Source organism: Citrus clementina, unplaced genomic scaffold (genome assembly GCF_000493195.1).
Source record: "Citrus clementina cultivar Clemenules unplaced genomic scaffold, Citrus_clementina_v1.0 scaffold_5, whole genome shotgun sequence".
NCBI lineage: Eukaryota > Viridiplantae > Streptophyta > Magnoliopsida > Sapindales > Rutaceae > Citrus > Citrus x clementina.
The window spans coordinates 29,466,384-29,479,975 of record NW_006262201.1 but is presented as its reverse complement, the minus strand read 5'-3'; the positions used below and the strand labels follow the sequence as shown (position 1 = coordinate 29,479,975).

The window sequence follows — 13,592 nt, the reverse complement described above, 5'->3', positions numbered from 1 at the left end:
ATAAAAATAATTCAACCCTAAAACTTTTCTAGTTATAATTTTCGTTCATGTCGATAATTTTTCTAGGCTTTGCATATTATGGATTATATGAAGAGTTTGTATATTATGGACTATTTTAATTGTTAGCTTGATCCTACTTAGGTTCATTTTGCTTGTATTGATTCCCTTGTTTCCTAGCATTTGGATTGGGTCAAATTGAACCAACCTGAGCTTAAAATTTATTTCACTTTCAATTTGATTCAGTTTTATTCTAAAAACTTGATTGGGTTCAAATTGAAAAAACTAATATATATATATTAATTTTCTGGTCAGTGATTTTAAAGTGCGGAAAAATTCAAAAAATCTTTAAAACTACACAATTTTAAAGGCTTACAATTTTAAGCCTTTAAAACCATGCGATTTTAAAAATTTTTCATTTTTTTCCACACTTTAAAATTCATAACTGAAACATTTCTATATATATATATATATATTGATTTTTATTGTGGTTCGGATTGAACCCGAACCGAATTAAAAAATCCAATCAGGTTAGCCTTTGTCACTCCATTTATGTTAAGGTAAAATCCCAGAACGCGATCCCTAATTCCCCATTTCCCTTCTGTTTCCAGACATCTTCTCGATCGTGAAAGAAGAGAACGTGACATTCACTCATACACACCTACGCCCACGCTGCCGCTGCCGTCACTTCCGTTCAAGTGTGCCACTCTGCAACTTCTAGTCGTTCTCGATTTGCTTCCTCGTTCCAGCTGTTGTCGTCTCTGCCATCGAAGCCTCCGGCGTCGTTCGCCGTCGTCAGCCACACAAGGTAAGGTATATTTATGCGATTCCAGATGGTGAATGAATGGCTGTTTGTAATTCAATCTTCTTTTGGGCTTGGGTAAGTAGCGTGACGGGCACTGAAACTGTTCAATCTTCTTTTATATAATGGCTGTTATTGTTGCTGATTTGGTTTCTTAACATTGTAATTGTTGTTGTCTTGAGTGTTGATGGTGATGGATTTTTACATCTATTATATTTGTTTGTCATTTAGAGATGGGTTTATGGAGATGGGTTGTTAATCATGTTTGTCATTTGGAGATGTAACTTCAGTAGCTTGGTGCCTTGGTAGTTGACTGCACTTTATTTATTTATTTATATTCTTTTGTTCTTTGTTACCTTATGTCGTTTAAAAAGACTTTTTGAGGATGCTTGATAGTTTGTATTCATTTTTGCATCATTCAGCTGGGCTGGTATTTGAGATTTTTGGAATTGTAGGTGGCTGCCTGGCTGGGATTTGATTCATTTTGAAATAGAATTGAATTTTGGGATAGGTTGTAACCTGAATTGCAACCAAAATCGAAATTTAGACCCGAATTTTCAATCTAAACTGATCCAAAACTCGAACCTAAACTGAACCAAAATGAACAGATCAGGGATTATCCGGATATCCCCGATCCAACCCCAATTACCACAATTTGGGTGGTAGGGATGGGTTCAAGGATTACTAAAAACTTAGGATCGAGTCTAGGGATCGTGATCCCTGGCCCAATGCCATCTCTAATTTGTTTGTGTAAATCTCTAGCTATTTTTTTTTTTTAATTATTTGAGAGTGAGGTGGGGATTGGAATATTTTGATCATATTGGTTTTCAGCTACTCATAAGATTGTATGTTTGTTCCTGATTTTGCTTTTTCTTTGGCAGTTCAATCAATTTAAATTTAAATGGCTGGCAGAGCTCAAATCCCTACCAAGAGTTCGGCCCTTATTGCCATGATTGCAGATGAGGTAATTGAAAATACTTCATTCTACAATCAGTTTACAAATTTGTACTTGTATTGTTAGTTATGAAAGGGAACAAACCATGATAGTTTTGAGTATGACTTGCAATTCTATTTGAGAAGGGAGGAGCAATATCATCATGTTGTTACTGTTCATTTGCAAGCGATTGTGTTTAAATGCATCTTTCACGCATATAGGAATTGAAAGATATAGTCATATAGATATAAGATAATCAATAGGCTGCCCAGAGGATCGTCACGTGTCTGCCTCTTTGTGATGTCTGATGCTGGCACTTCATTATTTCTAAGTGTTCATCTAATGTAGCTCAACAATACATTCATACTGCATGTAGTTTGGTGTGGTTTTGCTTTGTTGGGCTACTAATGTTCGTGACTCCAGCAAATTTTTGATCTCATCTGGTTATGCCTTAATCAGATCGTGTAACTTCACTTTTCAGTCATTTTAAGGACAGACAAATGAGGCTGGTGCTGTGATTCTCCTCATTTTTTTTTTCCCCGTTTCATTCTAATGATGACCTGGGTTGTTAGCTGTTACTCATGTTCATTAAATTCTTAGACATGAATGAGCGTATAGGATAAACATTTCTATTATGAGTTCAAATATGGAATTTGAATTCTATATTAATGCGGAAAACGATTTGGGCTTGTCTTTCTTAACTGAATTTAAAATAGTCTTTATGTGAGCTGATATGTCTCCTTGAGCAAGCATCATGATGAAATAAAGGTTAATCAGTGTGTCAGGCTCTTGTGACTTCTGGCCGTGGGTTATGTGCCATATTGTGACCCAAACATCCTTAACAAAGAGAGGTATCCTAATTGACATAATTTGCATGATTTTTTCTGGGGGTGCCTAAAAGGTATAAAAATAAGATTTATGTTTTAATCATTCCATATGCATCATTGTCTTTGCATTATTTGATCCTTGCATTTGCTCTCAAAGCATAATGCTCACTTTACTTGTTTATTCCATCATAAATCATCTCGTGAAGACCATACTGATGAGAATTTATTATGTAGGATACTGTAACTGGATTTTTGCTGGCTGGAGTGGGTAATGTTGATTTGCGGAGAAAAACAAACTATCTTATTGTTGATTCAAGTATGCTATCTGGCCTCTTTGATTCTTGAATGTAGATACTTTTTTAGTTACAACCAATAAATATGTCCAGAGTTTAAATGGGTTACTTCAACATTTCTCTGTTTGTGTAGTATTTTCCTCTTTAAAACTTAAAAATGGTAAATGTCTTCCCGGTAGAAAAATGATTTTGATTACTTATGACCAACTTAGGCAGTGATCCATAAAATAAAAGGCTCATGCCCGTGAAGGTTGAGGTGGATGCTTGAGGGTTCTTAATCAGGTTGACATGGAACTGTGAATTTAAAGGCCATAATCTCAATAATTTTTCCTTAAATTAAATCCTGTTACAGGCATTATGTCTCAGTTATTCCTGTCATAGACTATGCTGGGGCCTTTTAAAGTTTTAGTTTATAGTACTACCCAAAAAAATGTTCTTATGTATGCATTTTTTAAATTGGAAATTTTGGCCTAGTCCAAATAAAAGAAGAAAAAGAGGAGAGTTTTGGATAAGAAAGGGTTTTGAAAACTCGTTCCTTCAAGGTCTATTGAAACTGTTTCTGTAATCACATTCTGAAAACTAATTTAAAAGCTCCTGATCACACCCTTCAAAACCTTGTTCAATTCTCAGTCAGGCAATGGGTCAAAAAGAGTCGCGTTTTTATTAGAAATCACAGAGAACAATTGAGACCTTACTAGGCTTTTTCAATCTTCTCCTCTCTTTTAATTGAATGCCTACTGAGGATCACCTTTTGTCAAAACTTTAAATGGAAACTATGCTTTTGTTAACTAGGCAAGACTTCTTGTGATTGTCTGTTCTCAAGCACTGAAGTTTTTGTGCAATTGTTGGTTAGTGAAAGTGTGAAACTATTAATGTGTCTTATTAATGTTTCACTGATTCCACATGAATAGTTGCAACTTTTGGTTCATTAATGCTGGTTTTATTTGCTAATGGTTTTCATATTTCTACTCAGAAACTACGGTGAAAGCAATTGAAGATGCATTCAAAGAGTTTACAACAAAGGAAGACATTGCCATTGTTTTAATCAGTCAATACGTAAGTTCTTGGTAACTTTTGATTTCTGTGTATGACCACCTCTTGTTGATTTGAACTAAATAGTCGCAACTTGTTATAAAGCAGCAAATGTGATGAAGTTATGAAGTATATCATATATGATCTTACTGTATCATGGCATAGTTTCAAAATGCCTTGGCAAAATTGGGCTATTACCCCTCTGATAGTTTGGAAATTGCCTAGGTGCTGAGTGATTAATTTATTTATAACTGATGCGGTATGCTTTCTTCTGATATTATTGTCAAGTAAGATAAATTCTCCACATACAAGCTTGAACTTTTTCTATTACTCGCAGGTTGCGAACATGATAAGGTTCTTAGTTGACAGCTACAACAAGCCAATTCCAGCAATATTGGAGATTCCTTCTAAGGACCATCCGTATGACCCTGCTCATGATTCAGTTCTTTCACGAGTGAAAAACCTCTTCTCTGCAGAGTCCGTTGCATCTGGAAGGCGTTGATGATTCCCGCAATGTTCCATTTATCAAATTGTAAGCATGATACTGATAAAAGACTGTCAGCTCCGAATGAATTGCTTTTGTGCACATGGTTTTACACTTTGCTCAACTTCCTTCGTATTAACTTATCATTTTCCTTATTTTCATTTAGCGTCCATGTGTTATTTATCATTGTGATTGAGACTTTAGTTATGATTAAGAAAGAAATAAATGACCCGATTGCTGTGATTATTGTCATTTGCTCAATACTTAATTTAGTTTAATTTAGTTTTGTCAATGACTCTCTAGCTATGCTTACTATGCCCGAAATTCCCAGCACCCGGACAGAAATGAGATATGGCTTAGGCTTTGATGATGATATCATCATAGATCTCTTTGAATTCTTTGGAGATTGCTTCTGATGTCATTGTTTACAAGAAACTTCTGTCACCAATGAAAAACCAAAACCATAAAAAGTGCTGATTGTTTGGTGATGCCTGACTAATTGGGCTATTACCTTGATCTTGGCTTTAATTATTTTTAAACAGCTTTTGTTTATTGTTATTTTCCCCCGTAGTATCTTCTATAACAAATCTGAAAGCAGCACTAAGGTGTTTAAAATATACTTTTAATCATCAAAAGAAAAGTTGAAAATCCTCACAAGCATATCTTCCAACTTCTAAGTGCTTAATTTTTAAGTGGAAATTGTCAAGTTAGTGGCAAATCAACTGCCTTTACAGGTCCAGCAACTTCATTACTAACAAAAGTCGCCTTAAACAATAGCAGCACGACAGGATGAAATTTCAGTGCTTACAAAAAAGTATATAATCACTTCTACGGCAAAGTGCTGCTGATAAAAGCAAAAGAAATACCCAAATTGTGTGTCATTTGCAAATTGCAACCATTCCCTTGTCCAGGTCACACAAAATGTCTTTTCAGATTAAAAAAATTCTACACCAAATTGGTTCAACAGCAAGATTGCCTTTCCATGGCGGCATGGCGTTGGCCTCACATTAACAAACACGGAAAACTTTATGTTGCTTTAAAGGCAGAAAGTCGTGGGCCCAAGTTAAAAGATACTGTGGCCCACCAAAAAAAATTAGTGGGCCAGATTCAATATTTATCCACTATGGAGAATCAGACGCCGCATCACACGGAAGCCAGCCAATTGGGATGCACTAGATCTTGAAAAGGTCGTCTCTTCCTATCCAAAAATACTTGAATGAGTCTAGCCCAATCACAATTTACAAACATTTTCAATGTATTTTATTCGTGACACTTGTCCGAATGTACGTGTAATTTTTCCTTGAATCCATTGAACATTTGAACTCTATATCCGATGATTAAACAAGTCGAACATTTTTTTTTTAAATATTCAACTAATTTTCTTATTTTATTATCTAACAAATATCTAGAAGACATAGTTATTTTTTCCTCAAAATTATTGGGATCTTGATCGCTCTTCATATATATATAAATATGCTAGTCGTGTCCCCACAATAAAAATCGCCATTAGAAAATTCCCTAATGGATAAACATCAAAATCCTTGTCACCATACCATCATTCTGACCTTGCATACGTATTAAAATAAAAGTTGTCATGAAAAGAGGTGCTTTAAGCAACAAACTCTTTTTTAAAAACACTTTTCATAAAATGATATGATATAATTTAATTAATTGAATTAATAAATCTTAGTTCATAGGTTTTATCTTTAGTTTTTATATTTTATATAATTAATTAATTTAAATCATATTAATTTATACAGAATAAATTTTTTAAGTAAATGAATTTTTACACTCAATCATAGTAGTGATTATGCTAAAATAAAAATGGATTTTACTCTGATGCATTTTTTTTTTAAATTTTCTGTCAAAAGTAGATCTATCAAGCCCACACCAATCAATTGCCTTAATTAATTTGATCTTTTGTAGATTCGATGTCCGTATCCAATTAAAATCAATAATTATTCATTGATTTAATTTTACTTCAAAAAAATCAGATCAATTTGATTAATTAAAAAAAATTCAATTTGATTAACTTTATTTTGTGGATGAAGTCAATCTTTCCTTAATTATAATGAAACCAATAATCAATGACCACTTAACCCAAATTTAATAATTAATTAGATAAAATTTCACTAAAAATTTTGTGATAAAATTATTAAAATTGAATTTACTTTACAAACGTATTAAAAAATTGAGGTGAGATGAGACCATATCTCAGCCTATAATTTGGAAACTGTTTAATCAGATTTTGACGTGACTCGAGACCCTAATGGGGACCCCAAAATCTTCTTATTTAATTTCAACAGAAGATCACTTCATCCAAACACAGGTGAAAAATTAAAAAAATAAAATAAAATAAAATAAAATAAAATGGATAAATTAATTTTATGACCCCAATTAGAATTTTATTTATTTTATTTTTAACACATCCACAAACATCAAAACCGAAAAACAAGACGGCCAGGATAACAAAAGTAACAAAAATTTGGAGAAAAATGGATAGGGTCTTTTCAGTGGGTGAAATTTCGGAGCAATTCTGGTCAAATCCACCGGACGCATCGTCGAAAATGAACCGGAGCGAATCGGAGTGGGCCTTTCAGCGCTTCCTTCAAGAAGCTCAGCAACCTACTTCCTCCGGAGACAGCAAAAACGACAGTGTCGTTGAGATCAAAAGTGCCCACATCAGCAACAACAACAACAACAACAACAATAACAACCACACTGATAATCAGAATGATAATGTTAAGGCTGCTGGTGGTGGTGGGAATGTTAGTAAGGCTGCTACCAGTGCGTTGTCGTTTGATGGGACTCAAAACCTTGAGGACTACCAGGCTGTTCTTAAGAGCAAGCTCAATCTTGCTTGTGCCGCTGTTGCTTTGTCGCGGGTGAGTTTTTTTTTTTTTTTTTTTGTGTTCGTACATGCTGGTTTTGTTTGGCTGGTAGGAAAGTTGACAGGAAATGGGAAAGTTTGGGTCTTGTGGATTTCTTGGGTTGTGGGTTTGTGTTTGGGACAAGTGAGGGAAAAAGTGATGCAAAGGTGTGAAAATTTGTCTTTTCATTGATTTTGGTTATGTGCTTTTGTTTTTAAATATTCAACTCATTATGCTAAATATTTTTTGGATTTGTTTGTGAGATATATATTTGGGAGAGAATTGGGCGGAAAAAAAAAGGAAGTTAATTTATGGATTTTTATATGTAAACGTTTTAAAATTTAATGATGTTTTGGATTGTGGAAGTAAAAAACGCTCAGCTTGATTTTAGCTAAAAATGGGTTAGCAAGGCTGGTGATTGTGTTAGCGGCTCCGAAAAGATGAGAACTTTGTTAGTTTCTTTCATTTCTATGGATTTAGTTAGCATGCAAACTGAGATTAGATTAGATAATTTTATTTGCCAGGAAATGTGTCACAGAGACGAATATAAAGTTTTCCTTGATCTTTACTCTTTGAACTTTTTGAAAATTGAATATGAGAACTTGGGAATTCAGTGCTTTTATAGTTTGCTTCCTTTCTCGCTTAGTAATTAGTGGGAAAAAATGCAGAGGCATTTTCTTGCAATTAGGGAAAAATTGGCCGCCTAAATATGTTCCCTTTGTGTCCTGTAGGCATCTTGTGCGAGGCCTCAAGATACTGCTGATAGGGCTGATAGTGGATCTCAATCTTCCAATACTTCACAATTGGGATCTCAAGCTCCTAAAGGTTTGTGTCTGGTAGAAAAGTTTGATCACTAGACTGGAATAAGTGAAACATAACATGCTTTAAAGACTGGGAAAGCCAGAACGAAAAATGAATTGAAGGTTCTCATTTGATTGAAAGTTCTCTAATATTTTTTATCTCATGAAACCATGTCTTATTAGCCAAATAGGTATACTTTTGCTTTGGCGAGTATTGAATGCTTTACTCTTGATCCATTATGCTTGGAGAAAATGAAAAACAGGTCACCTTTATATAGACAAAAGTGGTATATGTGTAAACTTTTTGCTCCTGCAGGTCATATTATCTATTTCATGGCATATGTTGGCCATTAAAAATATTAAAAAATGGACTCATTTACTTGTCCTGGACATAAATGGAATGAGAGACAATGTACCTGTGAGTGCGCTCTATCAGGGGTATTCCCTTTGTCGGTTGCTCTTTTGGTTAACATTTCCTGATGTAGGGAACGTTTTTCTTTGGACCAGCTAGATGTGGATTGAGGATGAGTCATGGCTTAAGGAATGAAAAACTAGAACCATAGAAAAGATGGGTAGATATGCAAGTATCGTCAACATTATGTTAACTTTGCTTTGATCAGTGTTTGTTTGTTCTTCATAGATTGTATACCATCTTCTCGTAGGGTAGTCATCATGAGGAGCATGTTTAGAGATGATTGCGGTATGATGAGTAAAAGTAATTTTCCTGGTAGAATAATATCTTCCTATTTTTGTTATTACCCATGTAGGACCTGTGCATGATTTGTCCAGGTCACAAAATAAGGATGTTAATGGACTGCATGGAATTCCCTCCATATCAACCACACTAAAGAAACCTCTGGTTCCAGTGAGGTCAGCAACCAGTGGGTCATCAAGAGACCTGTCTGAAGATGATGAAGCAGAGGGAGAAACTGCAACAACTGAGAATATGGACCCTGTTGATGCAAAACGTGTAAGGAGGTAATTTCGATCGCTGTGGTTCTGATTTGCTAATTCTCCTGTTTTATTGCTTGGATGATGGAATTTTGTTGTCTATCACTTATGGCTCATTTATTATTGGCTGTTGATGATTGGCACTATATCTTACAGAAGAACATATGCTTTAGTACTTAAGGCCTTGTTTAGGAAGCAACTTATTTCATAAGTTTTGACAAAATGGTGTTTGGTAAATTTTTTAAAAGCTGCTTATTTCCTAAGTTTTTCTATTCTGACACCGCCTTTTAAAAGTAGGTAGGAGTTGCTTTTTATAAGCTTATTAAATAAGCCACCACAATTTTTTAAAGTTCCTATTATAACTTTAATATTTTATAAAAAGACAATCATGTCTTATTTTCCCATAAATCCTAACATATAAATAAAATGCAATTTAAACTTACTTTTATTTTGGGTATTATATAATATAACAACACTTTCATAATAAAATTTACCATATGCATATACTCTGCTTTTCAAACTTATAGCAACCGTAATAAGAAAGATTACCAAGCATCAAGCTACTTTTTCAGTAAGCAGATTATTTTATCTGCACAGCAGAATCGGCTTATTTCATCAATCATCGCCATCCCAAAGTGGCCTTTAAGTCTTCTTGATAATTGACAGTGTGAAATTGGAATGATAGAGAGGTCAAAAGTGCATTCTTTAAACTTTTAAGCAAACTATTATTATTAACATGAGATAGACCTAGCATTTTGATGAATGTTTTGTTGTTGATCTAATGGGCACCTATCCCCAACTCTCTTTTGCTATTTCACAAAGTGTGGTATTTAGCTTGTTAACAAAGCACTGGGTTGTCTTCAGTCAGTGGAGCCCAGGACCTAGAAAGAAAAATCTAAACAATTATCTTTTTCATTTTATACGAAGAAAAGTGATTTATTTTCAAAGTCTACAATGGCCAAATGAATGTGATTTAACATGTTATAAATTTGCATGATGTGTTTTATGCATGGATTCTTTCATTGATTCACATTAGTATTTTGCAGAATGCTTTCCAATAGGGAGTCAGCTAGACGCTCTAGAAGAAGGAAGCAGGCCCATATGACCGAGCTTGAGACTCAGGTGAATTTGTGCCCTACCCTTAGCTTTTTCTGTGCCTTTGCATAAAGAAAATTCATTGAATTCCTATTTTTATTGTTGTTTCTAGGTTTCTCAGTTAAGAGTTGAAAATTCTTCTCTACTAAAGCGCCTTACAGACATAAGCCAAAAGTACAATGAAGCAGCTGTTGACAACAGAGTTCTGAAAGCTGACGTTGAGACATTGAGAGCAAAGGTAATGCATTCATCAATATCAACTTAGAATTGAGTGCCTCTTTGACAGGCATATATCAAGAACATATAGCGCACCCGTATTGCTCATGTGAGGCACTTGCCACTGGAATTTCATTCCATATCCTCGTTACTTTTCTAGGTGAAGATGGCTGAGGAGACTGTCAAAAGAATTACTGGATTGAACCCTCTGCTTCAGGGCTCGCCGGAGATGTCCTCAATGAGCATGTCATCATTTGGTGGAAGTCACTCTGACACATCAGCTGATGCTACGGTTCCCTTACAAGATGACCCAAAGCATCACTTTTTTCAGCCTCCTTCTGATAACCCTGTGTCCAGTCATGACCTGAGAGTCAATAATGCTTTTTCAGACATTTCCTCAGTTGAAAACGTGCAACCAAATGCTGGAGCAACAGCAGCAGCATCAGGAAATAAGATAGGAAGAACTGTTTCCATGCAGAGAGTGGCTAGCTTGGAGCATCTGCAAAAGCGGATTCGTGGAGGCGTAAGTCCCTGTGGTCCAAATTCCAGTGGAGAGCAGTAAGGACAAACAGCTTGATCATAGCGTGGAAAAGACTTTACTGGAGGAATGCTTGAAATATGATTCAATTGCAATCTTATTTTTGGCTGAAATGTATGTAACAAATCCTATTCTTTAATCTGCATCTCGATTAAGGCTGCTGTTTAACCTTCAATTGATGTGATCCCTGCTGTGTTTATTCCAATTGGTATAAATTGTTAATCTTATCAAGGCAGTTGTTTTGGTGCTGGAGATCCTGCTCTAATTTATTTCTTTTATTTGTTATTATAATTCCTCTTTGGAATTCTGCTTTGGTGTAAAATTACACGTTGTAATATTACCAATCAAAAAACCAAATAGTGAAGCACAAATAATATGCCTTTCAAGTAAAGGGTTTCATCTTTATTAACATTAAAGAATTAAACAAAAGGGTATGCTTTGTATCTCTAAAAAGAGGTTAAAAGTATATCTTCACAGCAATCTTTTGAAATTGCCTGTTAGATTCTCTATCTAAAACCATCCAAAGTGTCGAGTAGTGGTTTGAAGTATGCTAGAGCCCGGTTCAGTTTCAACCCTTTTAACCTTCATCTGCTTTCTCACACTCTCAACATCTTGCCATCTTTCAGCCGAAGCATAAATATTTGACAAAGCTACATAATCCTCACTGGTACAAGCCAAATCCACAAAAGTGACCTCTGGCTGTAGCTGGAGAAGAATCTTTCCCACCTTTTCGCCCATCGGAACATCCCCATGAACATTACAAGCACTCAGCAAACTCCTCCACAAGATCGCATCTGGCTTAATTGGGATCCGCATTATGAAATTATATGCTTCTTCTAAATGCCCAGCTCTGCCAAGAAGATCAACAATGCAGCTATAATGTTGTATATGTGGCTCAACCCCCCACTTGCTCTTCATGTTGTCAAACAAATGTAGACCCTCTTCAACAAGGCCAGCATGGCAACAAGCAGCAAACAAGCTAGTGAAAGTCACTGCATTAGGCTTGACGCCACAATCCCTCATTGAATCAAGAAGCCTTATTGCTTCATTTCCTTTTCCATGAATGGCCATTCCAGTTGCCATTGCTGTCCATGTGAGTACATTCTTTTCTCTCATTCGCGAAAAAATTAACAAAGCGCTGTCAAGGCACCCGCATTTTGAGTACATATCAACAAGAGCAGTACCAATAAACACATCAGTCTCAGGCATGTAAAATGTCTTCTCCATATACCCATGAACACAAGCACCAAATTCAAGCAAACCCAGCTGAGAACTCACCGAAAGAACACAAACCATAGTAGTATCAGTAGGTTTCACTCCACTAACATCAACCAACATGTCCCTAAACAAAAACAAAGCATTAAAGGCACAATCTTTAGCCTTTTTGCTTTGTGAACAATACCCATTAATCATAGCATTCCATGTAGCACTGCTTCTCATTGGCATTTGATCAAACACTCTTTTCCCTGAACTAATGTCATTATTACTCGCATAAAAATGGATTAAAGTAGTAGCCACCAAAACATTAAACATAAACCCACGTTTTGTTACATGCACATGAATTTGTCTACCTAGCCACAGTGTTGACAAAGAGCAAAACCTTGCACAAGAACCCAGCTCAAAAACATAGGTAAAATAATCGAAAGTCAACAGACCCTTTGAGACCCAGTTGGCGAAAACAAGAACTGAGTCTTGTGGGGGAGTGCAACGAATCAAAGTGTTGAAGAGAAACAAGTTTGGGGGATCAAAGTGAGTGAATACAAAGTGGGCAATTTTGGTGCTTTGTGGGGATGCTTTTTTGGTACAGTAAAGTTGTATAAGTTGGGCATAAAGAGGGGGTGATTTGAGGGCGTTAGTGATTAACTGGGCATGGATTTGTTTGATGTGGCTTGGGTTGGTGATGGCTTTGAGCTTCAGAAGTGCGAAGCATCTGTGTCCCGGAAGAGACAGCATGTGTTCCCTGATTTGTGCCTGCTAGTCCGGATCTATTTATAAGTTGAACCAATGAGATTGTGACTCTGTGTTTGTGACCATTTAGAACATTTAATTTTCATTTCTTATTGAATTACAAATACTCCTTTATCAGAGTTATTGTTATGTTAACTCTGTAAAATGAGACGAAAGGCTTCAATGAAGTGGTGACTCTGTGTTTTGGGCTATATTAAGACTTGTTCGGATGGGATTAAAGACGGTGGGATTGGTTTATTTTATTAAACTTTAATCACAATATAGTGTTTGACACAAAAAATAAATTAAGGATAACACAACTTGAGGTCATTAAATTATCATGTGATAATAATATTTTTTTTTAGGGGATGAGGATAAATTTTTAGACTAAAATTTTATCTCATGTTAATAAAGTAGGATAAAAGGGCTATTTTTAGAAGTCCTACAAAATAATTTAGCCTTAATTTTCATGAGGTAATTCTCTCATAAACTATTATTTTAAGTTATTATTTATTCTTCAAAATATTAAATTTAAGTAATAGAATAAATATTATACAATTTATTTGTTTCATAATAAATAAATAATAGTGTAATATCTTCTCACATATTATCTTAACTCTTATAATCTCAGGTGGGGTGACATTTATATATTTGATAGAGTATAAAGTTTTACATAATTTCAAATTTATTATTTTAAAAATAATATTTATAAACTATAATAAAATTTAAATGAATATCCATGCATTTATTTAGTATTTATTTATTTTTCATTCAATAACGTCAAAATTTATATGAAATCTCGTCTA

General features: G+C 34.9%; 3 protein-coding genes across 4 annotated transcripts; 2 read left to right on the top strand and 1 right to left on the bottom strand.

Annotated features, from left to right (window-relative positions):
• Positions 1 to 465: 465 nt before the first annotated feature.
• On the top strand, positions 466 to 4,615 carry LOC18040775 (V-type proton ATPase subunit F). Of its 2 annotated transcripts, XM_024183321.1 has the most exons (6): positions 466 to 527; positions 609 to 805; positions 1,681 to 1,763; positions 2,795 to 2,876; positions 3,827 to 3,909; positions 4,223 to 4,615. In XM_024183321.1, the coding sequence occupies exons 3-6, from the start codon at positions 1,701 to 1,703 to the stop codon at positions 4,385 to 4,387; spliced, it is 393 nt and encodes a 130-aa protein (XP_024039089.1). In that variant the 5' UTR covers positions 466 to 527; positions 609 to 805; positions 1,681 to 1,700; the 3' UTR covers positions 4,388 to 4,615. The 2 variants fall into 2 exon arrangements, with proteins under 2 accessions (XP_024039089.1, XP_024039088.1); XM_024183320.1 differs by lacking the exons at positions 466 to 527; positions 609 to 805 and adding an exon at positions 857 to 877.
• Positions 4,616 to 6,628: 2,013 nt separating this feature from the next.
• LOC18040774 (light-inducible protein CPRF2) lies at positions 6,629 to 11,014 on the top strand. Its single transcript, XM_006432867.2, has 6 exons — positions 6,629 to 7,254; positions 7,971 to 8,064; positions 8,807 to 9,017; positions 10,037 to 10,112; positions 10,198 to 10,323; positions 10,462 to 11,014. The coding sequence occupies exons 1-6, from the start codon at positions 6,757 to 6,759 to the stop codon at positions 10,861 to 10,863; spliced, it is 1,407 nt and encodes a 468-aa protein (XP_006432930.1). The 5' UTR covers positions 6,629 to 6,756; the 3' UTR covers positions 10,864 to 11,014.
• A 78-nt stretch (positions 11,015 to 11,092) lies between these two features.
• On the bottom strand, positions 11,093 to 12,948 carry LOC18040398 (pentatricopeptide repeat-containing protein At3g18970). Its single transcript, XM_006432866.2, has one exon. The coding sequence runs from the start codon at positions 12,790 to 12,792 to the stop codon at positions 11,350 to 11,352; it is 1,443 nt and encodes a 480-aa protein (XP_006432929.1). The 5' UTR covers positions 12,793 to 12,948; the 3' UTR covers positions 11,093 to 11,349.
• Between the last annotated feature and the right edge of the window lie 644 nt (positions 12,949 to 13,592).

Excerpts from the sequence above, each read along its gene's own strand:
- LOC18040775 (XM_024183321.1), top strand. The coding sequence starts at position 1,701 with ATGGCTGGCAGAGCTCAAATCCCTACCAAGAGTTCGGCCCTTATTGCC. Across the intron at positions 2,877-3,826 it reads CTATCTTATTGTTGATTCAA|AAACTACGGTGAAAGCAATT; the intron begins GTATGCTATCTG and ends ATTTCTACTCAG. Across the intron at positions 3,910-4,222 it reads TTGTTTTAATCAGTCAATAC|GTTGCGAACATGATAAGGTT; the intron begins GTAAGTTCTTGG and ends TATTACTCGCAG.
- LOC18040774 (XM_006432867.2), top strand. The coding sequence starts at position 6,757 with ATGACCCCAATTAGAATTTTATTTATTTTATTTTTAACACATCCACAA. Across the intron at positions 9,018-10,036 it reads GATGCAAAACGTGTAAGGAG|AATGCTTTCCAATAGGGAGT; the intron begins GTAATTTCGATC and ends AGTATTTTGCAG. Across the intron at positions 10,113-10,197 it reads TGACCGAGCTTGAGACTCAG|GTTTCTCAGTTAAGAGTTGA; the intron begins GTGAATTTGTGC and ends TGTTGTTTCTAG.
- LOC18040398 (XM_006432866.2), bottom strand. The coding sequence starts at position 12,792 with ATGCTGTCTCTTCCGGGACACAGATGCTTCGCACTTCTGAAGCTCAAA.